This window comes from Syngnathoides biaculeatus, chromosome 8, assembly GCF_019802595.1.
Source record: "Syngnathoides biaculeatus isolate LvHL_M chromosome 8, ASM1980259v1, whole genome shotgun sequence".
Classification (NCBI taxonomy): Eukaryota; Metazoa; Chordata; class Actinopteri; order Syngnathiformes; family Syngnathidae; genus Syngnathoides; species Syngnathoides biaculeatus.
The window spans coordinates 8,857,404-8,884,462 of record NC_084647.1 but is presented as its reverse complement, the minus strand read 5'-3'; the positions used below and the strand labels follow the sequence as shown (position 1 = coordinate 8,884,462).

The following is a 27,059-nucleotide window of genomic DNA, read 5'->3' as shown; positions in this document are numbered from 1 at the left end:
CATATCTGCGATGCCTCAACCACGGTTCAGGTTGGTAGCTGGTAGTGATGAGATCGCGAGCAGTCTTCTTTCTTTTCCACACACGACGCTCGTAATTCAAGCCGAAAAGTTTGATTTTGTTTGTGCGTGTGCGTCCCCCCCCCCCCCCCTCTTTTTTCTCCAGCTGCGAGAATCCTTCCGGTGTCTTTGGTCTAACTCCGAGCGGGCTGACGCCGGGCTTTTAGTGAGAAATGGCTTGCGTCTGGCCATTCTGCCATAAAAGGGATGATTTTGCAATGGTTGATTGGGCAACCGATCGCTGCCTTTATCTCGGCGATGGAGCAACGTCTTAGTGACCACGTTTGCTTGGACGGTCGCATCTAGGAAGGGTCTCGATGGTTCCAGACGTCTTCCATTTCCTGGAGTTCTTTTGTATCCTTCTCCGGATTCGTGCCTCGACACGATCTGGTCTGGGCGGTCTGGGCACAAATCCTCAGACTTCATTGCTTGGTTTCTGCTCCGGTGTGCGCCGCCCAATGAGACGGCGATGTTCCATCCCAAATGATATTATATCAAATTAATTGACCACGGAGGGACTCCGTTCAAGTTGCAGGAGCGTCTCAAGGATGATCAGTGGAAAACCAGACGGACTTGATCTTGATTTTTATTCCTACAGTAACGCAAAGGTCTGAAAATGTTATTTGGCTTTGCAAGTATGGGATATTACATGTAGATTTTCTCCAAGAAATTAAAGTATGTCTGTACAAGCAGAATGTGGGAAACAGAAGGGGGTGGGAACACTTTCTAGTGGCAAAGTTGCGCATCAGCCACCATGGACGGATCGTGAGTTGCTTTCTTCTACAGGTGTCAGTCCGGACGTCATATTCGCACATCAGTCAAGACAGTTGACGGTGATTTGGCCAGAACGGAGGAAGCGCGACCGGAAGAACAAGATCTCGGATACAAGCGGCGCAAATGAGTTTCCTCCTCCGCAGGGTGTCCGGGGCTCTCCCTCAGAGAACAGGGTGAGCAGCTCGGTCATCAGGGAGGGGCTCAGCGTCGAGCCGCCGCTCCTCGGCATTGAGAGGAGCCAGATGAGGTGGCTGGGGGATCTGATCCGGACGCCTCCTTAGTGAGGCGTGGCGGCCACGTCCCACCGGGAAGAGACCCTGGGAACGACGCTGGAGAGACAAAGTCTCACAGCTGGCCAGGGAACACCTCGGGAAAGGGAAGTCTGGGCAGCCCTGCTGAGGCTGCTTCCCCGCTCGACCCGACCCGGAGAAGCGGGAGAAAATGGATGGATGGATGGATGGATGGATGGAGCGGCTCACTGTAGTGACTCATGAGCAACTTTGGCATCTAGAAGAGCTTTCGCATAGCTTTCAAACACACTACCTGTCCAATTCAGTGGCAGGAAATGATTCGATTTATCCAGCCATTATCCAAGCCACTTATCCTCACAAGAGTCACGGGAAGCTGGAGTCCATCCAAGCTAGCTTTGGGCAAAAGGCGGACTACACTCTGAACTGGCGGATACAGAAAAAGACAAATTTGTCCACATCGGTGATTGATGGAAAATGCTTTTGAACCGTTCAACGTAGTGACCGATGCACAAAAAAAGGCTTTGGGACTCGTGGCAGTCGATCACGATTGTGAATGACGCATTTAAAAGACAGGAACCTTCGAATCCACTTTGACTGCCTTGGAACGGTGGTCGACCGTAGCGAGCGGCAAGTATGAAAGGACTGAAAATAACACCAGCATGTTCCAGATTATTTTTTTATCGGCTCCCGTCTGACAAGATGCTTCATGGCCGCTGTCGCATTTCGCCCTCGTGGGCAGTAAAGCAAGAGTCCCCCACCTTAACACCGCTCCCGCCGCCACCCCCCACAGTGCGCTTATGTCACCTTTTTTTTTTTTTTTAGAACCCGTCTCGCCTGACCAGCACACCAGGATGGAGGCGTCATGAAAGAAAACGTGCGAAAAAAGAAATATTCCATTACAGGCGACCATATTTACTACCGAGAGCTGCGGCAACACATAAAATGAGGATGTTCAGGTCAGTTGTGGCACCTCCGGAACCTTTTTGCTCGGGTTGCCCAAGGCATTGATCAATGGATGGTGGCGTGGTCGCAATCAATCGGCACCGAGTTCCGATTGACTTTTTCTGCCGCCGAACTTATCGTTCGCGGGGAGCTGATTGAGTTTTTCCGCCGGTGGACAAAATTCTCCCGCCGTTTAAAATGAGTGACGCTAGTATCGATGTGAGCAACTGTCAAGTGGGTTTGGCCAACAAATGAGTAGGGCTGGCCTTCTTAGACAATTTCTCCAATTATTACCAAAGTTACTGGAATTTCCGACCTACAAACTGCGACTTTTTTCACTATTTTTCAACCCTGCGGATTACGCGGTGATGTGGCGCTAGCGTTAAACTCTTGTGTACCGAGGCTTATAACCAGCTGCGCTAACGCTAGCGCCGCACTAGCGTTAAACTCTGTGTACTGAGGCTTATTACCATGCGCGCTCTGTAGGCTGGGAATTATGGCATACGTTGCGAAGCATTTGAATTTCCGCCATTGCTTGTAACTGGAGCCCGGGAGCAAAGTTTAATAACAACATGACACGCTCATAACTGCTCATGAATCAGCTCGCCGAAGCAGGTTCCGCTTCGTGGCATCAAATCTGTCCGGTATGTCCACCGTGAGAACTGCAAAGACTTGAAAAGTCTGACAAACCCGTGGCCAAAGTCCACAAGAAATCAGATATTTTAGTTTCAAAGACGGCCTCCTCCACAACTACGCGAGCGACCGACGGGACACCGACTTCGAAGCGCATCACGACTCGGGCCAGGCCTACAAGACGGATGGACGACGCTCCGATCGCAAAGTTTCTACTTTTCCGACGTTTGAATCATAGCGTGCGGCCCGGCACGTTTACTCGGCGGCGATTAAACCGAACAACTTCGCTGGTGGCCCGCAGCGCGGAAGAGGGCTAATTGAATTAAGTCAAAGATCTATTAGCTCCACACGCTCGGCGCGCTACTAGCCTGCCGCCGCTCTTTCCATGTGGGGACGCATGAAGTATTCATGAGCTAATCATTTATTAAAACATTAAAAGCACACAAGAAAGTTTTCTTGAAAGGGTTTGCAGAAACTTCACCACCTTTAAATTAAAGCTGCTAAGCTTGACAACGGGCGGAACCAGCTCATCCCAACATTTACAACGATTAAGCCATATCGTGAATTATTGCCGTTTCGTTTTTATGGAATGCGTGTTTTGCAAAATCACACTTGGTACCGCAATAGACTCCGATGGCACGAGTCGCACTCGCGGACTTTGAATTTGTCAGTCCTGTTCATGTGCAGAATTTCCTCGCTTCAAACTAAATTAGCCGCCGCTGTTCAATTTGAATTTAGTAATGATTGCTAAACTGTTGTTGAGGCTATTTTCCCCCCCAACATTGCACAGTTTGCAATGTGAGGACGCTTAGAAAATCCGATTTTTCAGCATGTGAGGTCCTGCAAACATTCGACAGAAGACAATTAAAATAGCATTTTGCATGTGGTCACCTTTTTGTGCGCGTAGGCAGCCTTTCTTTTTTAGAACTTTCGAAGCTCCTTTTTGAAAAGCTTCTTCCCATTGATTGCTTTCAGATATTTAGCGCACAGTAAAATACTTCAAAGTGATTTTACAATAACGAAGTGGTTTCCACGGCATGATTGGATTTTGCGCGTGCCGCAGAACTGTCAAGCCGCCTGCGCGCATTTGCACCGCAGAACGTCGGACGGTTGCTGTAATCAAGACGATAAATCCATTTTTATGAACAACCATTACGTACCACTGATTGTGTTTGGAATGTGCGGTTTGTGTGCCAACATTTAAGATAAGCGGAACCTCGTCCGGCTTTTCTGCAAGTTAGAAAAGCTGCCGGCCATTTTGTGGATCTTCTCAACGTCACAGTCGGGGGGGGGGGACTGTGCACACTGTCGTCCGTTAAGTACCGTAATTGCAGTTTATAAATCCTTTGAAATGTGTGAGAGCGTAAGGCGACTGCAAAACCCGCAACACACGGTCGCCGTTCAGCTGAGGTCGAGAGAGAGAGAGAGAGAATGAGAATGAGATGAAGATTCGGTGAGAGGTCTTCCAGTCTTGCAGGCATGTCGGGCAAGCGTAGTCGCGGCCCACCTGCTCCGGCAGACGGGACTCGGGTGAAAATTACTTGACAGCGTGGCACTTCACTTGTCAATTGACCGTCCCCGCCGTATCATATTCACGCCATTTTTCCGCTGCATGAATGAAGCGAAACCTCTTCTTCTTCTTTTCCTTTCGGCTTGTCCCGTACGGGGTCGTCTTTTTCCATCTTTGCCTATCTGGTGCATCTTCCTTTCTAACACTGCCCACTGTCCTCGCGTCCTCCCTCACCACATCCCTCCACCTTTTCTTTGGTCTCTCTCTCTCTCGCTCTCTCTATCTTCCTTGGCAGCTCCTTCCTTCCCACCCTCCTACCAATTTGCTCACTCTCTCACCTCTGGACATGTCCAAACCATCCAAGTCCGCTCTCTCTCACCTCGTCCCCGAAACATCCAACTCCCTCCAATGAGCTCATTTCTAATCCTTTCCATCCTGGTCACTCCGAGCGAGAACCTCAACGTCTTCATTTCTGCCACCTCCACTTCCGCTTCCGCTTCCTGTTGGTTCTTCAGTGCCACCTCTCGTCTCTCATCCGTACATCATGGCCGGCCTCACCGCTGTTTTGTAAACTTTGCCCTTCTTCTTCTGTCACATGCCACACACCAGACGCCTTCCGCCAGCTGTTCCAACCTTGCTTGGACCCGTTTCTTCACTTCCCTGTCACCCTCCACAGTATTTGAAGTCGTCCACCCTCGCCATCTCTTCCCCCTCCGCCCCTCTCATCCACACACATATATTCTCTTTTACTTGGGCTGGTGGCTTCCGTCAGGGAGGAGACTGCGGGGTCTGCGACTTCAAGATCTATTTATCAAAAGTTTGTTATCAGACTGTCATGAAGCTGAACTCTCTGGTCTCTCCCGCTCTACCAGGCTTGTCCTCTACCCACCCGAACCCTCACGTGCCCACACCTTCCCACCCCGCCTTCTAATTTAGAGATCTCTTGTGTGCCTGGGTACTCAGACCTCGAGTATGTTGCAGATGTCTGCTAATGTTTCATATTTTCACAATCTATAGTTTCTATGCTGTATAGCAATTTTATTCTTTTATATACTATATGTGCATTTTTTTTTTTGTAGCACTCAGGGACTCACCCTGAGTACCATACTTTCAAATCCTCTGTATGTGCCATTCATATTGCAGAATTGACAATAAAAGTACCCCGTACCAAAGGGACAAAAGCTATTTGACATGCGACGTCACGACGCAATCACGCACGCACGTGAATCCCGGGCGGAAATGGGAAGTGTGCCTAATCCATGCGAGCGATCCTGTAATTTCATAATCCCTCCACCATAATGTAGTAATGGTCTCCCCGAGCTTATCTAAACTAATTTTCCCGGTGGAAGACAATCTCACATAACTGATGGAGCAGGAAGAGAAATGGCTCTCACGTCCAACGCAGTGCAGCAATCTTCCCTGCTGGAGCTTTATTTAAAAAAAAAAATAAAAAAAATAACGGACACATACACTCGCAATTAACTCAGTTCCATCTGTACACGATAAATTAAAAAAACAATCGTCTTGCGCCACGTGCCACCTATTGGTTGAACGAGGATGAGGAAGAGGAAGAGGAGGCCACACCAGGCGAGCGGATCAGCTGCAGGAACTCGGCGGTGAAGACGGCCTCGGCGCACTCCTCCGTCACGTCTTGGAACTCGGCCGCGACGTCTGCCGCCGCGTCCCGCAGTAGCTCTTCCGCCAGGCTGCGGGGAGGGGAAACAAAGACGACGGCAAACGGCCGCATCGTCCCGCCGGTTCAGTGGAGCCAGATTCGTTTGCGCTCAAATGCATATTTCAGTCTCATAACATATCCAGTCAATTCAAATATTACTTTTAAAGGCAATTTTGTTGGGTGGTGGCGTCGTGTTGTTCATGAAAAAAATTGGAAATTTTCAGCATCTTCAATTCGAAATTGAACAGAATTTTGGCCCCTCCAATGGGATGCCAGGAAGATGCTACAGCGACAGCCAATGGGAGAGCAACGGTGGCGCGCCACACAAACCGACATACGAGATGTTTACGTTCGGTGGAATTTGGGGGCTACCAGTCTTTTTTTCATTTCATATCCTGAATTTCCCTTGGTAACTAGAGACTAGTGTAACCGGAATTTTTCATGACTAGAGACGCTCATAAGTAGAGGTACTAATGTATAATTATTAACGACAAATCAATAAATATGCCTACAAGTTCACGTGTGTAAATTCGCACGCCTTCACAGAGTTTACGTAACACCCTTGTTTGCCTGTAGGTGGGCGTTCGTGAATATTCATAGCGTCGAAGAAATAAGCACGATGGGATGTGTTGACACTGTTGAAGTGCTTGCGCATATTGAACTTGACAATCGGCAATGATGCGTCTCTGCAAACATTAGCGCGGGACTCATAATAAGGCCTCGCTGTTCTGTTTGCACTCCAACGCAAACACACATTCATAAAACAAAATGAATCTCAAAGGACATTTGTGTATTCAAAAAAAAAAAAAAAAAAAAGAGGGAGTCGGGGTGGGAGTTTTCTTCTGCACTGCAGCAACTGAAAATGTTTCAGTCGAATATGTAAATAGGAGAGCGAGAGAACATGACAGAATAAGAGAGAGCACGGGGGAGAACCATAAAAAAAAAACAAAAAAAAAAACAACCCAACAAAAAAAAAAAAACCGCGTCGTCCTCCCCGGGTATGATGAGAACGCCACGTCATCAACAAATACACTTGTCAGTGCAGTTTAGCGCGAGTCTAATTAGAAGGACCGCACGCAGCGTTTTCACTCTGCGTGGCCGAGGAAAGTCTCAGAGAAAATATGCAAATATGAGTCTTAAGATGGATTTACAGCACAGGAGCAAGAGTCTAACTCTGACTTCATGCCAATGCCCCAATTTTCCCACTCTCGACAGCAAACTCATTTTGGGCGCGGGGGCCACATTGTACTTCCGCTTTGCTTTCCCTCAGAGGGACGTGATGACTGTGAAACCATCAAAATCTTTAATCGCCTCATCACAATTACAACATTTACAAACTAGTTTTGGAATCAGAAATCAAGGGGAATGGTTTTTTGTTTTTGGCGACACAAAAATGCTTGCAATATCTCAACGTTATCATCTATGACATGACGATTTGAAATGTTGGTACAGATTTGAACAAAAATCCCCATATCTGGCCCCCCGGGCCTCGAGTTTGACACCTGCGCTCCACAATACATCCAAATTACACGTTCGTACGACAACAAGATTCAATAACAGCAGGCAGTGGCAACACAGAAGAAACCACAACAAAGGAAGAATACCAAATTTGAAACATTGGCCAGGGCTGACTCGATTCATTGGACGCGAGTATCGCCCTAACGTAACATTTCCTGTCGAGATAACTCTCATGTAGCATTTACATGAGATCGCCGATGTGGAGCACAACCCTCACATCTCCAAAATTCACTCATTTAAAGAAACTCAATAAACGGCCCCTCGCTTGAGTTACCAACATCACCACCATGAAATCGTGTCTGACATCCAATGCTAAAAAATTGATCATTTTCTAAGGCGTCCTTGATTAGACAGCTGGGATAGGCTCCAGCACTCCCGCGACCCTCGTGGGGATAAGTGGCTTACATAAAGGATGGACGGAGGATTAAAATGGTAGGAAACGTCGCCGGCATCTCGCCAGCCGTCCGCGTTCAACGTCGACCCGTCTGAAAGTAGCAAGTATGGACGCAATAACCGCGCAAAACGCTTTTCCAACCCAAGATTCTCGAGTGACGCCAGCAGACGCCATGCGGCAGACCGATCAGGCCCAAGCCCAGCGAAATTGGCGAAGAAGAAGAAGAAGAAGAAGAGCGGAGATCAAAGATTATTCAAATAAAATGACCAAAGTCACGAAGAGGCCTTTCAACGCATTTGTCCTTGAACACATTTGTCCTCTAACAATATTCAAGATATTCACCCATCCATTTTCTTTGCCGCTTATCGGCACGAAGGAGTGCCGCGGCCTATCCCGGCTGTTAACGGGCAGGAGGTGGGCGGGGTACACCCGGAACTGGTCGCTAGCCAATCGCAGGGCACATGGAGACAAACAACAGCCGCACTCACAATCGCATCGAATGTCTAATGAACGTTGCGCGTTTTTGGGTTGTGGGAGGAAAGCGGAGTGAGTGCCCACCCAGAGAAAAGCCACACTTGCAGGTAGGGGGAGAACGTGCAAACTCCACACAGGCGGGGCCGGGATCGAACCCGGGACCTTACCAGCTGTTCCCCTGTGCCGGTCAAGATATAATGGGTAAAAATAGATGAGGCGATTTTTGAAAAAAATATGAAATTGTTTGATGTTTCCATCAAAAAGATTTATTTAACGTCTATACCTATGTTCACAATGCAAGACAATTCAGATCTTTTGCCCGATGTGACGTATATGATTTTTTTTTTTTTTTCCTCTCTTCTCCTCTGTCATATGTGGCTATAAATCGGTCATGTACGCTACGAGAGTTCAGTACGGACGCGCCATCAAAAGGCAGCAAATGTCACAATTGCAGCAAACAGACAGTGGCCTAAAGAAGAGCCTTTACAAGTGATAAAAAATATAGCATCACGTGCCCCCACCCCCACAGAACACACAAAGACGACATCAATTAGTAAGTTTCTTTCGGCGTCGCCACAGCGTGTCATCTCAGATGGACGCATATATACGTTTGGCACAATTTTTACGCCGGATGCCCTCCCTGACGCAAGCCTTCTCAGGGAGTGGAGGCCCCGGTGGGATACGAACCCACAACCCCTGGGCTCGAACCACTGAGCTACGGGGCCGCTACAAAGACTACATCAATTCACTTTTCTAAATGTTTTAAGCTTGCGCATTTTTGTTGCTGAAATAAGTTCCGATGAAATGGAAAAAGGGGTTCAATTAAGTCAAAACGCAAGTGGTGAAATCGTCAAAATGAGAATGGCTTTGGGCTATTTTGTGAATTATGACCTGTCGCGGGCGGGTGTGTCCGGAACGTATGACTGTATGACTAAATCGGCTTTTGCAAGCATAAACGCCAGGCCGAGAGGCACGCGAGAGTCTCGGTACCTGTCCGCGATGGCCCAGGAGTTGACGTCGCCGCTGCCGCCTTGGTGAGCCGCGCGGCGCAAGTACGCCTCGTAGTCTTCCCGGTAGTGGCGAATACTTCTCAGCATGCTGCCCGGCACGCTGATGACGACCGTCCTCGCTGCGCCGCTCCCCTCGCGACCGGGAAACATCGGAGGGACGACTTCGCCGGACGCCTCCTCGGTCAGGCTGCTCTCGGTGAGGACTCTTCGGAGGGAGAAACGACACCACAGCGGAACGTCGCTTTAATCTATCTTTCAATATCTTATGTTAGTAATTAATTGAAGTGAAATGAATACAAATGTCAGCAATCTTTTGACTAATATACTTGAATACTCTTTGTAGTAGCGTAATTCCAAGCCTCACCCAGTACATTTGTTAAGGAAATACCATTTGGTACATGCATACATACATAGATAGATTTGCCGGAGCCGTGTAAAAGCCGCAAGTGCCCACATTGAAACGCGAGATATTTACAAAGAAAGACGGTACACAGAAAGAGTTTAACCCTTGCGCACGAGCTAACGCTAGCTCCGCGCTAACAGGGCCGGTTTAAAAAAAAAAAAAAACATACCGGTAAAAATCACTGAGACACAAATTGAAAAAACACAAATTAGCCGCATCATCGCATAAACCGCAAAGTCGCGGCTGATAGGCTGGAAATTACGCTAAATGAACATGAATAAAAATTATTTGATCAACATGAGGGAGCTAAATCAAGGCAAAAACAATGTTTAACAATACTTCAGCCTCTATCATTTATATTACAATTAATTAACCAATGACAATAAAATAAAATGTTTAAAATTAATTTTGCAAATATCTTTTATTAGTTATAATAAATTGGTAAAATATTACTGATATATATATATATTTTTTTGGTTTTTTAATATGTAGATTCCAGTCCACCAATTTTAAGAGGGAAAACAACTTCATGAATGCCAGAAATATTGCAAGATTCATGATAATGTAAATGCTCAGGTGATGATTGTATGAGCGGGGGGGGCTGACATGAATTTACTCTAGCGGGGGCCTTGTCTCAGGACACCGTGACGATTTTGGAAAGCGACGCTTTGCTGAGGGCTCAGCTGGGCACAGCTGAGCGCTTTCTAATCCTCCCTACTTGAACGAATCCGCCTGCTTCTTGCGCTCTCTGAGCTATATTTAGTGTTGCGGCAGTCGCCCCCCCCCCCCCCCCACACACACACACACACACGCCTTTCTTGAGTACCGCTTGTACTCGTGGCCCAAAACATACGGGAACGTTCTTCAATTGTCAAATCACATCAATTTTTCACCCACAAAACTGCAGGGGACTTTTTGAACGGGTCGTCTTTCCACTTCAGGAAGTGGGGGGGGGAGTACTGCACCGGATGTATGATATAGATTCACAGTATGCGAGCTAATAATATAGTATTAAGCGCCTTAGTAGTAATACCTACTCCAGGGCCTTTCTCACTGGTGGAGATGTCGTCAAGACTGCAGGGACTCCATCAATTAATTCATATTCTGCATTTTTTGAGGATAGCACAGAGGTGTACCATGTACAGCATATTACGTAAGGAACAGGAAATGCTCCTCAATGGTTTCCTCCATACATAAATATTTTACAATGGAGTTCAGCCTAGCCTCTGGCTAGCACGTCATGGCTAGCAATATGCTTTTGGCAGCATGTCGAGCTAATTTGCACCATTGTTTGAAAACATACTGAAAAAGTGTTGACAGAGAGTATTTCTAAATACAGTAATAATAATAAAAACTCTTTATTTTTGTTGAGTGGGTTGCAACAAAAGGAAAATGACCAAAGTTCACAACCACTGTCCTAGTATATGCCTCTATTTTTTTCCTCGAGCTAGGAGTGAACTACGACGACATCAACTGATTTTTTTCCCCCACTAATATAAAAACTATGTCAACAAGTTTCGGATGATACTTTCAATAACAGACATCGATTATAGAGAGGGTGTGCGGTAGTTCGACCGGAAAGAAGTCTCAAAGTTGACTCAAAAAAGAACAAACAGACTCAGCCAGCATGAAGACAAAGATCGCTTTGAGACGGACAAGATAGCTCAACGATGTCTGTTGAGCTTTGAAAAGTACAAGAAAAAAAATAAAAATAAATAAATAACATCAATGTGGACGTTACAAAAAACAACGTGCGATTGTTGCAGCTTGGCGCTGGTCGGTTGTCTTGACATTGACCAACGCTTTCAATGATGTCCAGAAAGTGACGATGAAGCAGAAAACGCATCGTCTGCAACTGAAGCGCCTCAAACAGGAACTACAAAAGGGATTAGAAACAAGGACGCCAGAATACGCTGTAACTGTGTACAACGTTACCGCGAGCGGGTCTTTCATCGATCCATCGATTTCAAAGGAAGAACCCGTGGGTCAGCCAGGAAGTCTGTCTGGACTCTTCGGCATGGACAGACAAATCTCACCTTGCACATAAAATCTCCCACTATTGTATCGGCGGTCACGAGGAGTCGTCTTTGTGGCGTAACGCCAAAGATAAAAAGGACAGATTGTAGAACTCAGACAAATGGAATGCAGGACACAAAGTAACATGGCTGAGACGCACCAAACAATGTGCCACCTTGTGATCATAAACAGTGAGTCAGAACACGCTGTGCAAAAATGACCCTGGACACTCAACCTGCCGCACCCACGTCTAAAGCTCAAAGATGTTGTTATCTGATCATTCTCGGTAGTTGGTTAGTTAGTCGCCGGTCGGTTACGCTTTTTTTCCTACAACAGTTGTGGTTGTTTGATTCAAACTTGATCAGTTGGGTGGTACTACTGGGGCTCAGTTGGATGTTATGGTGCTTTGTCAAAAAATGTTGGTCGTGTAGTTGGTACAAACTTTGGTTTGTTGGTACCATGTGTTGCTCGTTTGCTTGGTTTGTACCAACATTTGTCGGTTGATTGCTTGGTAGTTCGGTGGAAAAGGGCTTTGGTCAGGTTGCTCAGTTGGTCGGTTGCTCAGGTCACTGGATCTCACAAAAACAGCGTATTCTTCTTTGATTGGACATATTTATAAAACCCAACATGAAGGAGAATCTGTTTGTGACCTCAAGGTGATGGCGTGAGGGTCTGGTCTCAAAGTGGGGAAACAATGTAAAAATCTGATGACGTGAGAAGGGGGCCGATACTTTTTCATGGCACTGTCCCACAAAAGCATTTTCGGGCTTGGTTACCCTCCCAAAAATGAAACGCTGCTTGGTGTACCTTGCCTCTCACACCAAGAGAGCTGGGACAGGCTCCACCAGACCCACAACCCTAGTGAGGATAAGCGGTTACAGAAAATGGACAAAATTGACCACCCCCCCTGAAAAAAAAAACACAAAAAAGTGAATCCACGGGGGCCAAACAACAAAGATGGTGGCGTCCGCTGTTTGCCGAATGTCTGATCCAATTCATATTTGACCACTAAAATACATGCGCTAATCTTAAATCGTCCCATTTTAGGCTATTTAGACTCCCATAAAGTAACTCTGACATGAACATGGTATAAAAGTCTCATTTCGGGTGTCCATACTTCTGTTTGACCCAGTTTTGTCTCCATTTTGTCCACATTTGGCTAAGACTGCCCCCTTTCCTCTGATTGGTTGCCTCTCCGTAAAAGACTCACTTGTGAGCACATACGTGTGTTTGTTGAGGTGACACCCGTAGCGAGAGGATGGAAAGGGAAGGGGAAATCTTCACTAGTGATGTAGATGAGCTTTAGAAATACAAATAACCCATTTGAAATGTAAACACTTACTGACCGTCTAACTGTAAATCCCAAATCCTGGAAAAGGTTGGCCTGGCAAAATACGTCTGCCCCCTTTCAAGCAAGTTGCAGCCTCCAAAAGTCAACAACTGAACACTGTGTCCGTCCATCTCACTCGGTGTTCAACTCGTTTGCCTCGGAGTGAGCCCGGCACGCACTTCACTCGCTAAGAGCCGAGTCACTTCATGCACTTGAGGTGACTCGAGAGAAGGCCGGATCCGGTTCTCCGGACAAAACAAGTGTCCGCCCTTCTTTACTCGCCAGACCTCGGAATGGCTTGGTCTTCATGCTAATGACAATGCTAATGTGGGAGCACGTAGGAGTGACTGTTCAGAGAAGGGAAATACTTATTCCTGCTGACAAGACAAATATATTATTATGTCGGGATTTATGCATTCAATGTCCATAAAATTACATTTTTTTTTTTTGGTCATTAGTTTTTGACCTTTTGGTTTTATTTGCAATGCTAACACATTTTCTGATCAATTGTGGACCAATTCCTCTACTCAACAATTACGTTATGCTCAGTAAAAATAGGAAAATGTAACGGGGTGGCATTAGTTTCGTCAGATTGAGTTTATTCTTTGAGAATTATCCGAATCTTAAACTACATTTGACAGCAGAGCTAGGGTTCGCATACTTTTCCCCGTCACTGTAGTTGAACCGTAGTAAAAGCAGTACAGTATTCCTTTGCTGCCAGGACTATATAATATTTAACCACCGTAAAGGTTCCCCGTGAGTCATACTTCTCACACATCCAAATCAAGGCTCTGTTATTATTTCAATTTTATGGTGGCTCTTTTTAGGGGGAACTTTGCTTTTTATAAATGATTCAAGTGATGGCGATGACAAAGATCAGAGCCAAAGTACCGTAATTCCCGGCCTACGCAGCGCACCTGGTTATAAACACAGAAAGAGCTAGCATTAAAATCTGTGTACCGAGGCTTATAACCAGGTGCGCTAACGCTAGCGCCGCACTAGGGCTGGCGTCGCATCAACGCATAAACCGCAGGGTTGAAGGCGTGTGAAAAAAGTTGCGGCTTGTAGGCCGGAGATTCCGGAATTTTTTACATCCAACTTCTGGAGATCGTTCGTCTCTGTGAGTACAAGAACGCTCTCGACTTTGAAGGATCTCAGACACCATTTTTTTGTTTTTTAAATCTTGAACATTCTGCATTCGGCCATTTGTTGCCATTCTACTGGCTCGTCCGCCGTCTTCCTCGCCACCTCCGACTCTCTCGGGGCTTTCATTAATTCCAGCACTCAGGTAGCAGCGGGCAAAGCCCAAGGCAGTTAAGGAGTTTTCTTTTCAGGAGACGGGAAAGGTATTCGCAAAGCAATATTTTCTTTTCCCCACAGAAGAAGAATTGAGGCCTGCTCATAGTGGAAAAAAAAAAAAAAAAGGCCTGGGGGGTGGGGGGGGGGCCAAAAGACAAAACATTTCATCCAGTCTAAAAGCCCATTTGTGGAAATTAGGAAGTGGCTTCTTCAAGGACATATCTGTCCCCCGAGGTAAAACCTTCGTGACTGTACTGTATTGTGGGATTTGTACCATCTGTATTCAGCACACACATTTTCGTGCATTCTAAAATTGCTGCATGGTCGAAATGAATGGAAACAAAATACAACTGGCAGCAGAATATAGGAAAGGAGAAAAAAATGAAATAAAACTCACCCAGCCTCAACAGGTTCCTCCAGAAAAATATCAGCAGCCGGAGCCTGCCTCAGCACCGGTCTGGTCAGTCTAATGGGCTTGGGAGAGCCCGGCCTCGAGCCCAGAACCTGGACCTGGACCTGAGGGCCTGGGAAGCACATTGAGAGAGCAGAGCTGCTGATGGAGGAGGCCAGCGTGAGGAATGAATGAATTACCACCGGGACAGGAGCGCCACCTAGGGGACATGCACGCGAAATGGAAGGCTGTACTCAAACCGGGCCAACCAATGTGGACGGACGATTGTGACAAGTGGCAGTGAGCGGCGTCGGCGTCGTCGCAGGACGCATGCGTTGCACCTTTCCAGGTGACTGAGCTTGCCGTCCACTTTTTCCTCATTAATAACTGGTCACAAGGGCTCGTGCGGGCGGGACTGACGTGGATTTTCTTTTGTGCATTTTTATTGCGCATAGCGGCAGTTGTCATGAATAACTGGCGAGGAATTGGATGTCACGGCTACACTGCCAAACCGTGTCAGGCCACGGCCCACTTCCCGTGTGCCGACCTTGAGCACAACCTGACTTCAAGTGTAACGTGGTCCAAAGCGCGGCCCAAATGGCCCAGGTTGAACTAACCCGAATTGCCTCCTCAGCTCGCATGAATATGTTTTTTGTGTGATGAGATGACGGCTACCTGCCGGCTGACTCCACTGAAGGGCGTCCGAGTATGCGACGGACGCGACCCGCCTCCTCACTTCCTCCTGATCCCTCTGCTCGGAAAACATTTCGGTAACGTCGAAGCGTGTAGCGTGAGTCGGTAACGCTCGCGGCGGTGCAGCGTTTCCGCGGCGACTTTCACCTGTATCTCCTCCATGCGCTCCAGCATTCCCTCGAGGGCGGGGCCTCGCAGGGCTCGCCGCGCCGCCTCCTCCGAGAGGTTTTCCTCAAGGGCGTCCTCGCCCGCCTGTTCGGCTCCCTCAGCCGCCTGAGGAAAATGAATCACTAGGGCACATTCGGGGAAGTGAATTGAAGTGCGTCTCGGGCTCGTTTTAATTGCCGGCCTAAAAATAATCTTTGCAGTGCACCCTGGCCGCGGCCTGCGCCGACAGCTTATTCCTCAGCGACAAGCTGCTCCTGCTCCAGGACTCGCCGAGATTCTGAAGTCAACACGCAAATGAAGATAAATGGAACTTAAAAACGCTGTTAGTTAGAAAAAAAAAAAAAATTACGAAGCAGAATGAGTCAAAGCAAGCCGGAGATACGAGCTAATGAGGCCTCCGAGGACGGAGCTGGAGAGAGAAAAAGGCCATGACGTTAGATCAAATTCCAAAACTGTCAAATTTTGTCGACCGTCTTTTTTTTTTTTGTGTGTGTTTTACAGTCGACTGCCTTTGAGGTTCAGCTGCGGCTCACAAATTCGGTACTTCTTTGACATCCCCCACCCAGGAAAAAGTTTAGTTGTTGGAAAGTTAATTGTTTCTTATTACAACTGCGCATCTGGCGTGAACCCGACGCATACTTTTTGCTCACTGCATTTGATTACGTTGAGGAATGGCGACGCATTTGTGCGCTATTCAAATATTTTGTCTAGTGATTTTTTTGGGGGGGCTCCAGGAGAACAACAGCAAAAATTCTTACACTTCACAGCCAATTTCTTTCCGCATAAAAGCAGACGATCCATCGATCGATCGATAGAGAGAGATATGCTCGCTTTGTGCGTGATACGAATAAAAGAGGATACCATTAAAAAAAAAAAAAACTATTTTTGATAGAATGTTGAACAAAAGAGTTCTCCATCCAGAGTGCCTCTCTCTCTCTCTCTCTCTCTCTCTCTCTCTCTCTCTCTCTCCCCCTATCGAATATGAAATGAAAGAAACAAGCGCTGCCGTTTCCGAAACTCTTCTTTAACAATGCAGTTGATACAAGTGATCTGTGAAAGTAGATTTACTTTTACTTTTGCTTTTGCTTTTCCTTTTCAAACGCGCAAATGCTCGGATACGCTTAAGGAGACACGAGAGACGCGTCCCAACCTTGGCCTCACGGAGAAGCGGACGGATTTTCTCTCTCGCCCGCCGCTCAGCTCTCTCGGCCCATTCAGTCGGCGAGACGACCTCGGCCCTGTCCGCCAAAACACTTGATTAGTCGTTTCATTTGTATCCGCTGACCGACGAGCGCTTTCTCGCACCAAGGACGCAACGTACCTCAGTCGTTGGATGCGTTCAGCCTCCTCTCGGGTCAGCCGGTTCAGGTCTTCTAGTCGCTGCGCGGTCATCTTGTCCAACCAGGCCCCTCTACGGTAGGTACAACAAAGTCTTGCGTTCACATTTTCTTTTTTTTACTGCAGTAATCTTGACAATCCCCATTTTGCTTGCTTCTGATTCACGGTATCAACGCCCGAGCAAGGAAAAGTGTGACCGTAGAACCGCGAAACAAACATTGGAAGGAATCTGGTTGGTCCTTGAAATGCAAACAATTTGATCACAGCTCTGAAATATCAACACACACGTCGAAGCGTGTAGCGTGTGTAGCGTGAGTCGTCAGTTGGACTATATTTGACTTTGATAAACACAAACTTGGTTTGCTTCTCTTTATATTTGACTGCTGTTGACATCATTCAAAACACTGCACAGTCCCGATTGTGGTAATGAGATTTTGATGAAATAAACGTGGGGCGGAAAACTGGTCTGAGAATGAATCCCCCACAAAAACAAGTGACCTTCATTTACAATTGAGTGAACGCTGAGATTAATTTCCAGTGGCCGGTAGAAAACGAACGATGCCTGCGGCTTCGAGGTAAGACAGCAGTCGGAAATGATTGCAAACAGTGTACGAATGAGGTGCGTTTATTCCAGACGAGTTCTCTTTTGCTTGAAAAACCCAACTCAAACCTGCATAAATATTCAATACAGACATTCAGACTCCGTTAAGCGTAAAAGAGACGACCGAGAGTGACGGTACCTTAATGCCTCGCTCTGAGCTTGTCGCTGCTTTTCAGATTTCACGTGGGTGTCGTCGATGGATCCGAATCCAACAGAGCCTTTCGGAGGGCTCGAGGAGGAGGACGGCTTGGCGGGAGACGAGAGGCACCTGGGCTCTGATGTCGTCTTGTGACAAGAGCTGTGGAGACCGCGACCGTTTTTTTTTTTTTTTTTTTAAATACCATCTTCTTGAAGGAATTGAGGCAAACGGCAACGCTGTCAAAACGAGACACGTCAGCTCATGCGGGAATGGATATAAAAAAAAAAAAAAAAAATCACCCGAAAATTGCCACTACAAAACCAAAATGGCGAGAGTCCAGTCTTCTTAGGAGCTATGGATTGCTGATCATTTTACCTCGATCTACTCGGGACAGATATGCCGACCAGATTTCGAGTTGCTCAGACAAAATGGCTTCAGAGGCTGAATGTTTTACAACAAGTTATGTTTTCATGTTTTTAGCAAAGTTGTTACACTTCATGGCCTCATCGCTCTGCACACAAGCAATGACAAACACGCCAGTTCTTGGCATTTTAGCATTGCTCGTCTGTCAATTAGCGTATACGCGTTTCAAATTTTGTAGCATTCGTCCAAAATCTCTGCTAGGAGTTCATTTCGAAAGGACCTTTGAAAACGGCTGACATGATGACCGCCTCAAACTAAAACAGCAGATTTGGCTGTGCCTGTGTTTTTCTTTTACAGGCATGGCTTCTTAAGGCCTTTGTTGGAGATCGACTGGGACCTTTGCGTCACATGCTAGAGCCATAATTAATGAAAAGAAATTTTTAAAAAGTACATATTCAAGTACTAATTCACCTAAACTTACCGTAATTTCCAGCCTATAAGGCGCACTTTCAACCCTGCGGGTTATGCGGCGATGCGGCTAATTTGTGCATTTTTACTAATGACTGCAAGGGGGCACTCGAGCAGAAAAGAGTGGGACCGGTGGAATACATGTGCCAAGGAAGTGACTTTTACCGGTATGTTTTTTTTTTTTTTTTTTTTAAACCGGCCCTGTTAGCGGCATGCTAGCGTTAGTGCTGCGCTAGCATTAGCTCCGCGCTAGCGCGTTTCTGATGCGTTACTGCCACCTCTAAGTGATTTAGGTATGTTTTTTTAACCAGCTCTGTTCACACTACCGTGTTGTGCTAAGCTAAGGTATTAAAACTTTGAAAACGCTCTCTGCGTACCGTCTTTATTTGTAAATATCTCGTGTTTCAATGTGGGCGGTTGCGGCTTTTACACAGGCGCGGCTTATGAATGTACCAAATGGTATTTCCTTTACAGATGTACTGGGTGAGGCTTACCATCCGGTGCGCTCTGTCGGCCGGAAATGATGGTAATCGAAAGTAAACTACACTATTTCATTGCGATTATTCCTGTTCTTCGCGTACCGACTGGGTCCATTTTGAACACTCACCTGAGCTAAAATTCATTTTTTTGTAATAGGTTACTCTTCTCCATAGATACCAAAACAAAATGAAAATACTGCGCATAAGGTGAAGTGAGACAAAACAAAGATCGGGTCAGAAATCCCTGAGAGTGAAAGTTTAACCTGAACACGATAAAGACTCGATAATCGTCACAGAAAAGAAAAAAAGACACTAAGAGGCTCACCGCGGCGGAGAAAGCGAGTGTGACGACGCCGGTATCCACGGCACCGTCGACTCCCTGTGAGGAAGCTGATTGACTCGGAGGCGAGAGGACACTGTGGGCTCCTTAAAATGTGGATCCTGCGGGCCAAAACCATTTCATACGCAGCGTGTCAGCGCCGGATAATTATAGCGTTTACAATTCCGACAAATACCTTCACATTGGCAGGCTGGTGCTTTTTTTTTTTGCCGGGGGGCTTTCTCTTGTGCTGCTGCGGCGCCCCCTGCAGGTGAGCCGGTCTGCCCGGTCCTTGCTCCTTCTGCCTCGCAATCCTCCGAGCTGCCAACAATTGAAAGAAAAGGTTGCGAAATCGGTGAGGCGCCGCCATAAATTTGGGGACCTAAATTAACTCAAAAAAAAAGTTGAAATAAATCCCATGACACCATTAAATATGAGACGTCGTTAAATACAAACTCTATTTCAGAATTAAAAAGGCTATTAAATTAATAAAAATCAATGAAAGAACTTGAACTTAGGTCATGAATGCTTAATATGTAATATAATTGTGATGTTGTACATTTAAGAGATGACCAATACAGTTGTTGGAGTGTTCCATGAATGATTTTATAGTCTATTTAATTCCCTGAATCATTTTGTCACGCGCACACATTCTTTCTCAGAGTTCTCACCATGGCTACTTTTGGGCAGATTGGCGCCTTTCGGGAGCCTGCGAGCGGCGCCGCTCGGCTCGGGCGCCCCGGTGGACGGCTTCCTCTGTTGAGGATAAGCTCGGTCTTGCATGGCTTGCAGGGTCTTGTGTTTGGTGATGGAGTGGTCCAAAATCTGCGACAGACATCAGGTCCGCCGACTTGTGACGTGACAGCGTCATTTCATACGCGCGTGCTCGCCCTCGCCCTCGCCCTCACCTCCAACTTGCTCAGGATGGCGCCGGCCGTCTCGGGCAAAGGCGAGCCGGGCTCCACCTGCACCCTGGCCGAGCACAGCGTGAGCTGGCAAATGAGCCGGCTCAGATCTCCACAACACGACGGGAGCTTGTTGTGATACTGGTGGGCCAGCTGGCGGGTGACCACCTGCAAGGCCTTCAGCGTGCCACGATGGGCACCTGCGAGACGACGGATGGCCGTGGACTGCAGAATCAAGAAGGGGAAGCCAATCGGGAGATAGGAACACTTTTTTTTTGTCATTTAAGCACACCCTACCCTAAACGGTGGTACCTCGGTTTTCGAACGTCTTGGTTTTCGTACAAATCGGTTTTCAAACGAAAATACAGAGATTTTTTTTGCTTTGGTTTTCAAACGAAAATCGATATTCGAACACCCCGACCAGCTGACCCACGACGATTTGTTATCGTGCTTTCGAACGCACCCCCGAAAAATATGGAAAAGGCGTAACTTGCGAGACCGCGCGCAACCAGTTGACTCACACGTTCATTTTTTTTTACATTACGTACTTTCTGTGCAACTAAAAAACAATTTGTCTGTTTCTTGTACCCCTAAGTATTGCTTCTTTAAAGTTATTCTGCACTTTCAATAAAGGTTTACAAGGCTGGGGACTGAGTTGCTACAGATAAGGCAATGCACTCCCAGCCTAGCGTACTCTACTAGGCTAAAGCATACATTTTAAGCAAAACATAAATATATTTCTGAAATGATTTAATCATATAAATTATTTAAACTGTTCATCTATTCCTACTATGCAGTTTATTATCAGGAAAAGCTAAAGAAAATTGCTTTTAAAAAAAACTTTTTTTTTAGGCTTGGAACGCATTATTTCATTTTCCATTCATTGTAATGGGAAAACGTGCTCTGGTTTTCGAACGTTTTGGTTTTCAACCAGATCTCCTGGACCGGATTGTGATCGAGAACCAAAGCACCGCTGTATACAGTTGTGTTTTTTTTTTTTTTTTTAACCGTTACGATGGGGGTGTTTGGTAAACTTGCAGTTGCCTTATCAGATGAGGAAGAATAGTTATTATATTTGAGGATAGACTCATATTTTACAAGTGAATGTAGTACAGATCTCATTTTTGTAAAATATTTCAAAATGCTTGCTGCGCGGCTTTCAACGAGGCACCCATGTTACGAATGCCGAAGCATCGAGGACGAGGACGTGCAGGAGCGTATCCCAGACAAGAGGCGGGGTACACCTTGAACTGGTCGAGCGCCAATCGCAGAGCACATAAGAACAAACGCTCACACCTGCGAGTCTTCAATTAACCAAGCATGCAAGTTTTTGGGACGTGGCAGGCACGAAGACGCAAACTCCACACGGGTAGGCCTGGGATTTGAACCCTGGTCCCTAGAACTTTGAGGCAGATGTGCTAATCTGTCGTTCATCGTGCTGCCTAATTACAGTTGAAATGTTGAAATTCAAAATGTTTTTTGTTTGTAAATAGTATGAATAGTACACGATGACTATTCCATAAACATGCATTCATTGGAGACTCTAAATTGCCCCGTCGGTGCCCTGCGATTGGCCGGCAACCAGTTCAGGGTGTACCCCACCTCCTGCTCGATGACAGCCGGGATACGCTACGGCACTCCCATGACCCTTGTGAGGATGAGCAGCTCAGAAATTAGACGGACGGATGGACTATTTTCATGTCAGATGCTCATAGTTGTGTTTTGAGTCCTCGTCGACGTACCTTTTTTTCCTCCCACACGTCCTGGTTGTGCAGCTTCTCTATATATTGTTGTACTTCTTTGACCTAAAGAAAAAATACAAAAACAAACTAAAGTCCTTCAGGGGACTGAAAAAACCGCTTTTGGAATTGATGAACGGCGAAAGCCAAGCACCTGCTGCTGGAGACAGTAGATGGTCCGCGCCGAGCGCTCAGACAGCTTTTGCCAGCGCATCTCCAGCTTCTTCCGCTCGTCGGGTTCGAGCTGCTCGTCCTCGTAGTTCTCGTTATTAGCACGCGATATGACTCTGTCGGAGAGTTTCTCCACTTGCCGGGTGTAGCTTTGCAGCTCGGCGTCAAGCTTGCACATCTCCTGGCCTAAGAGAGTCCGCCGGTCCGCGGTCCCCTCCGACTTCGGGATGGGATCTTTCGTCCACAACGACTTGGAAGCAATGAGAGGCTTTTTCGAAATGTTATCGGTGCTTTTCTTGGCATCACTTGAGTTGGACGTTCCACCCTGTGAACAAAGAAACCACGCAGTCGTTTGTAATGAGACAGTCTCCAAGTCCGAGGTCTCACTAGTGCTGGCGTTGCCTCGGACGCAGGGTGGGGGGGATTCCTCAGCGCATTTTGTCATTTCCCGTAGACGTTCTTCCTTTTTTTTCCTTTCCATGACAAAGAACAAAGAAAAAAAGACGATGGCGACCGCGGAAGCGTGTCAGCCTGAACAAATGCACCCAGACGACCAGATGATGCGTTGAATTATGCTGCAAAATCATCCAAGAAGGCGGCAGCACGGTAGGTATGTGGAGGCGGGAGGAACGCTGAGGACGTCATCACAGCGTCTGACTAAAGTAGGCCAATGACGAGTGACGAGATCCGCAACTCCTGCTGCGCAGCAACTTTTTTGTGAGGCGTACGCGGCGGGCTACGCACAAGCTACGTCGAGGGGCTGCAGGGGCAATGCATAGGTCACGTGACACAATGCAAGCACTGGGGGGGGGGGTTTGAAAAATGGCCTAATGCAGTTAAGTCCTTTAAAATAGTGCCCCCAAGTGTTCAGACTGACACAGCACATCACTAAAATGCCTTGTACTACAGGCCAGTTCGATGCTGAAGTGACAGTCAAGACAGGTTTGGTCCTCTTTTCAGTGTTGTTTGAAAAAAAAAAAAAAACATAGTCATAGATGTTGAAGAAAAGTTGGTTTTGTGTTGTGTTTGGAAACAATAATGGATTAGAATAACATTTGATGATTGCAAGTAGCATTTGTACTTGCCATCAGGGAGTACTCAAATGTAAGTACTCATATATATATATATATATATATATATATACAGACACACACACACACACACCACACACACACAGTATAAGTGGCACCAGTGCATCCCTATTGTTGATCATTGGTGAGAGGCACAACTGCATTCACGAAATGACAGGTACTATTTACAAGAATGTGCCTGTGATTTTTTTTTTTTTTTTTTAATGATATGGATTAAATAAGATAAAAATGTAGCGAGTACCTGTACAAATGCGCCGTCGGAGTGTTGTAGTCCGTCATTTTGTAGCTTGAAAATCTCCTGTCTGAGGACTTCCTGCTGATCGGGGTTATCCGTGGTCTTGAGGATTGCACGTTTCGGCGACGAGGGCTGAAGATTGCGCGACCTGAACGGTCTGGGCGGCTTTTTGGGCATGTCCTGAGGTTGTCCGGCCTCCGGATTCAGGCCCTGTGGAAGGAGAGACGTTGGATGGATATGATGGATATCAGCAATATTAACTCAAATAATATGCTGGTACCTTTTTTAGTTTTTCCAGCTCTTTCTGAAGCTTGTAGACTTCCTGTCTTAAGAAGTGCTGCTGGTCCACACCTGCAGCCACTCTTGATGAGGCGGGCGGGCGACCAATTTGCTTGGAAACCGCAAGACGCTTCACGGGAGCTGGCTGTTGGGATCCAGGTCTCGCCAGTCTCTCCTTTAGACTTAATTTACCCGTCATCTACAATGAGAAAGATCTCATTTCAGAGTCACTGATTAGACGAGGTCACATGATTTAGAGTCAACTTGTTCCAGCCAATATAACTGGCAGAATATGTGCGCAACTGAAGACCACCACGCTCAAAAGAATGATCACTCCATCTACAGGGCAGCGGGTACATCCATTTACCAGTTGAATTATCTCCGTCACCAACATCTGCCCTCGCGACCTGACCTCGGATAAGCAGTGGAAAATGGATGGATGGACGGATGGATGGATGGATGGACGGACGGACGGACGGATTACCTGGGGCAGTGTCATATTACAAATGTCCAAGACAGAAGCTTCTTCTGGGGGGTCCGCAGACGACCTGCACATGGCCTGGAAACGGCTGCGCCTCAGATCTCTCTTGACTAGGTCAACGGCAGCTTGCAGCCTCTCCTCAGAGAGACTGCTGAAGCCGAGCGAGCTTTTCACGCCGCCCTCCGCCTCCTTCTGTCGATCGGCGGGCGGCAGGGGGCGCAGCTTCTCGATGACGATCGCGGCTGGAGGACCGACAGCCGTGGCTCGATTCCTGACGCTTGCGGGCACAGCTTCGTTGAACAAGAGCTGTGGTAAAGGAGACAATGCGTGAAAAAGTCACATCTTAATGTCTGCCAAGCCACCAAACTCAAAATTCAAAAAGTAAAGCATTAGTTATCTGCCTATTTGTGAAAAGGTGATGAGGGCTGGTGCACCAAAATGAGCCAAATACGCCACAGCAAGAAAAATATGTCTATAATTCTTGATGTTTGGGATATTGGACAATACAGGCCAGACATATGGCCTGTAAAGGGTTGGGAATTTTGTGTTAAATTTCATATAGTTTCACATAACCATAAACGGGAAGTTAGTAGATGTCTTGTGAAACTGTATTGGACCCCTTCTCAAATTGCATTTTTCCATAGTTTCCCTACTTTATAGTGTTTAATGTCATTTTAAAAATGGAAATCTATGGCAAACATCACCAAAGTGAACTTAAAATGCAGTTTAGGAAATCGTCATTTCAATTATTAAGAAAAAAAAAAAAAATCAAAAGTTGCCAGGCTATGTGTGGAACAAGTAATTACTACCCAAATTTCATGACTTAATTGCAGCTAAACAAAATTTGGGGTCAATTTTCACTGATCAAGGCACTGAAACAGAATCTGGGCTGACAAAATCAACTCAGACAAATGATCTAAAAAAAAAAAAAAAAAAAAAACTAACAAAATGACAATATCCGTAGACATTCCAGAAAAGTCGCGAAATAAAGTTATTTACATTTATCAGTCTGCGATCGGCCGGCGACTACTTCAGGGTAATCCAGCCTCTTTCCAAGATGGTTAGGATGGGCTCCCGCATGCTCGCCATCTGGGAAAGAGGCTGCGTATATCCTGAAGTAGTCGCCGGCCGATCGCAGACTAACAAATGTAAATTACTTTATTTTGTGACTGTTCTGAAATGTCTATGGATCTTGTCATTTTGTTGTAGTTTTTATAGATAAGCGGTACGGTAAAAACGGGTTGACATTTATTATTCTGGAAAGGGTTACCAAAGCCATTTGTAAAGCGAGCCGTAGGGAGAGCCATTATGCTCACATTGAGAAAACACGGAACAGTGGTGAAGCTTCTCAAGACTGTCGCTTAAAGATTAAAAAAAAAAAAAAAAAAAAAAAAAAAAACCAAACAATGACTCATTCAGGAGTCCACAAAAGGGCTCAGGACAACTTGTAACCAACTCCGGGCTTCCTTTCCCTCAGTTACGGTCGGTGATCATGACAAAATAAGGATGAGACTGGGCAGAAATGGCAACCATGGCAAAGTATTGAAGTGAAAATGACAGCTAACCAAAAAAGAATCTCAATTTTGAAAAAAAAAAATAAAAAATACACATTCAGGACGAATTACGTAGACTGACAAGATATAGGTTGAGCATTTTGAGAGCCGCAACAAGAAAAACAACACGGCAAGAGTCAAATGTGGTGGCGATGGGCTGCTTTGCTCCTTTGAGACTTGGACAACTTGCTATGTTAGAACAAGTAAGATACATTATTAATCAGGGTATCCTCCTGTTCTCATTCATAAAACAGAAATTAGCCATGACACTTACACACCGTGAAAGTACATTAGTGGATCAATTGAATGGAGCTCATCATTATTACAGTGTATTTATTTATGTGACATTTGTCTAATGTGGTGAAAGGGAGCTGATAAAGACACTCAACAGAACAGAATATGAAGTCATCCTTTACCTTGGTTTGAGAAGTCCCACTGGTTAAATAGCCACTGTCGTGCGTGTTTCTGTTTGAAGCCAAAACAACCCATTCCTTACTATGAGTTTGTTGTCCAATGGATATCATGGCGCCGCTTATTATTTCAAAACTAATAACGCACAACAACGAACGCTGACACGACCTTGTTGTCGTTGTCTCCAACTTGCGTCGAGCTAGCTAACATTGTTAAGTTCAAAGGCGTCCGAAACAAACTGATGAAGTTACAAAATTCACATATCTAACAAAATAGTGTATTACAGTAGCAAATCGCCATTTAAAAATGCTACAATCATTTGAAGTTGCCCAAACTAAAGTGTAAATTTAAACTGACGCCACCACGACAACAAATCCCTCCCGACAGGAAGTAGGAAGTACGGGAAGTGAAAGAGACCAAATGCGACCACAATTGCCTTTTTCTAAAGACGAGCACTGAATTGAATAAGCGCGTATTTAGTAGTAGTAGTAGTAGTAGTAGCAGCGTTATTGCGTACATTACGTTACATATACAGACCTAATTTAACGCATAACTTTTTCCCCACGCTACTTCATATTCTATTTTTCGGTACACAGTGAAGAAAATACAGGCAGTGGGAAAAAAAAAACAGCGAATGATCTTAATTAGCTTCAATAGACTTTACAATACTCCACGTAACATCGTTGAAGACCCTGAAAAACGCATTCATTACGTTCGTATTTACACGTAAAACGAAGAGTTTACGTTTTGATAACAACGGCGACGTCATTTCCCCTCGCGGAACGGCGCTCGGACTTCGACCCCGGAAGTTGTCGTGTCACGTGTTTCCCCAACTTGCTTTTTCCCGCTTTTGCGGACAGCACGAGACTCATTCGTCCGTTTTCCACGCCGCTTATCCTCACCAGGGTCGCGGCACTGAAGCGGATTGTTTTTCCACACCCCAAGCGTA

General features: G+C 46.2%; 1 protein-coding gene across 2 annotated transcripts; it reads right to left on the bottom strand.

Moving 5' to 3' along the window:
- Window positions 1-5,575: 5,575 nt before the first annotated feature.
- Window positions 5,576-26,982, bottom strand: kiaa0753 (KIAA0753 ortholog). 2 transcript variants are annotated; one of them, XM_061827194.1, is made up of 19 exons: window positions 26,855-26,982; window positions 26,116-26,164; window positions 24,150-24,452; window positions 23,667-23,864; window positions 23,393-23,596; window positions 22,044-22,385; window positions 21,893-21,955; window positions 20,154-20,375; window positions 19,917-20,070; window positions 19,442-19,566; window positions 19,252-19,367; window positions 17,617-17,775; window positions 16,860-16,949; window positions 16,689-16,776; window positions 15,518-15,643; window positions 15,353-15,428; window positions 14,684-14,810; window positions 9,219-9,443; window positions 5,576-5,873 (listed from the first exon to the last, which is right to left on the bottom strand). In XM_061827194.1, the coding sequence occupies exons 1-19, from the start codon at window positions 26,980-26,982 to the stop codon at window positions 5,708-5,710; spliced, it is 2,961 nt and encodes a 986-aa protein (XP_061683178.1). In that variant the 3' UTR covers window positions 5,576-5,707. The 2 variants fall into 2 exon arrangements, 1 of the variants encoding a protein (XP_061683178.1); XR_009796054.1 differs by lacking the exons at window positions 5,576-5,873; window positions 15,353-15,428 and having other exon boundaries at window positions 9,302-9,443.
- Between the last annotated feature and the right edge of the window lie 77 nt (window positions 26,983-27,059).

Bases quoted from the DNA above. Each gene is read 5' to 3' on its own strand.
- kiaa0753 (XM_061827194.1), bottom strand. From the start codon at position 26,982: ATGAGTCTCGTGCTGTCCGCAAAAGCGGGAAAAAGCAAGTTGGGGAAA. The intron at 19,567-19,916 runs GTGAGAACTCTG...AATTGTTGGCAG, and splicing joins TCTGCCCAAAAGTAGCCATG to CTCGGAGGATTGCGAGGCAG. The intron at 19,368-19,441 runs GTATTTGTCGGA...TTTGGCCCGCAG, and splicing joins ACCAGCCTGCCAATGTGAAG to GATCCACATTTTAAGGAGCC.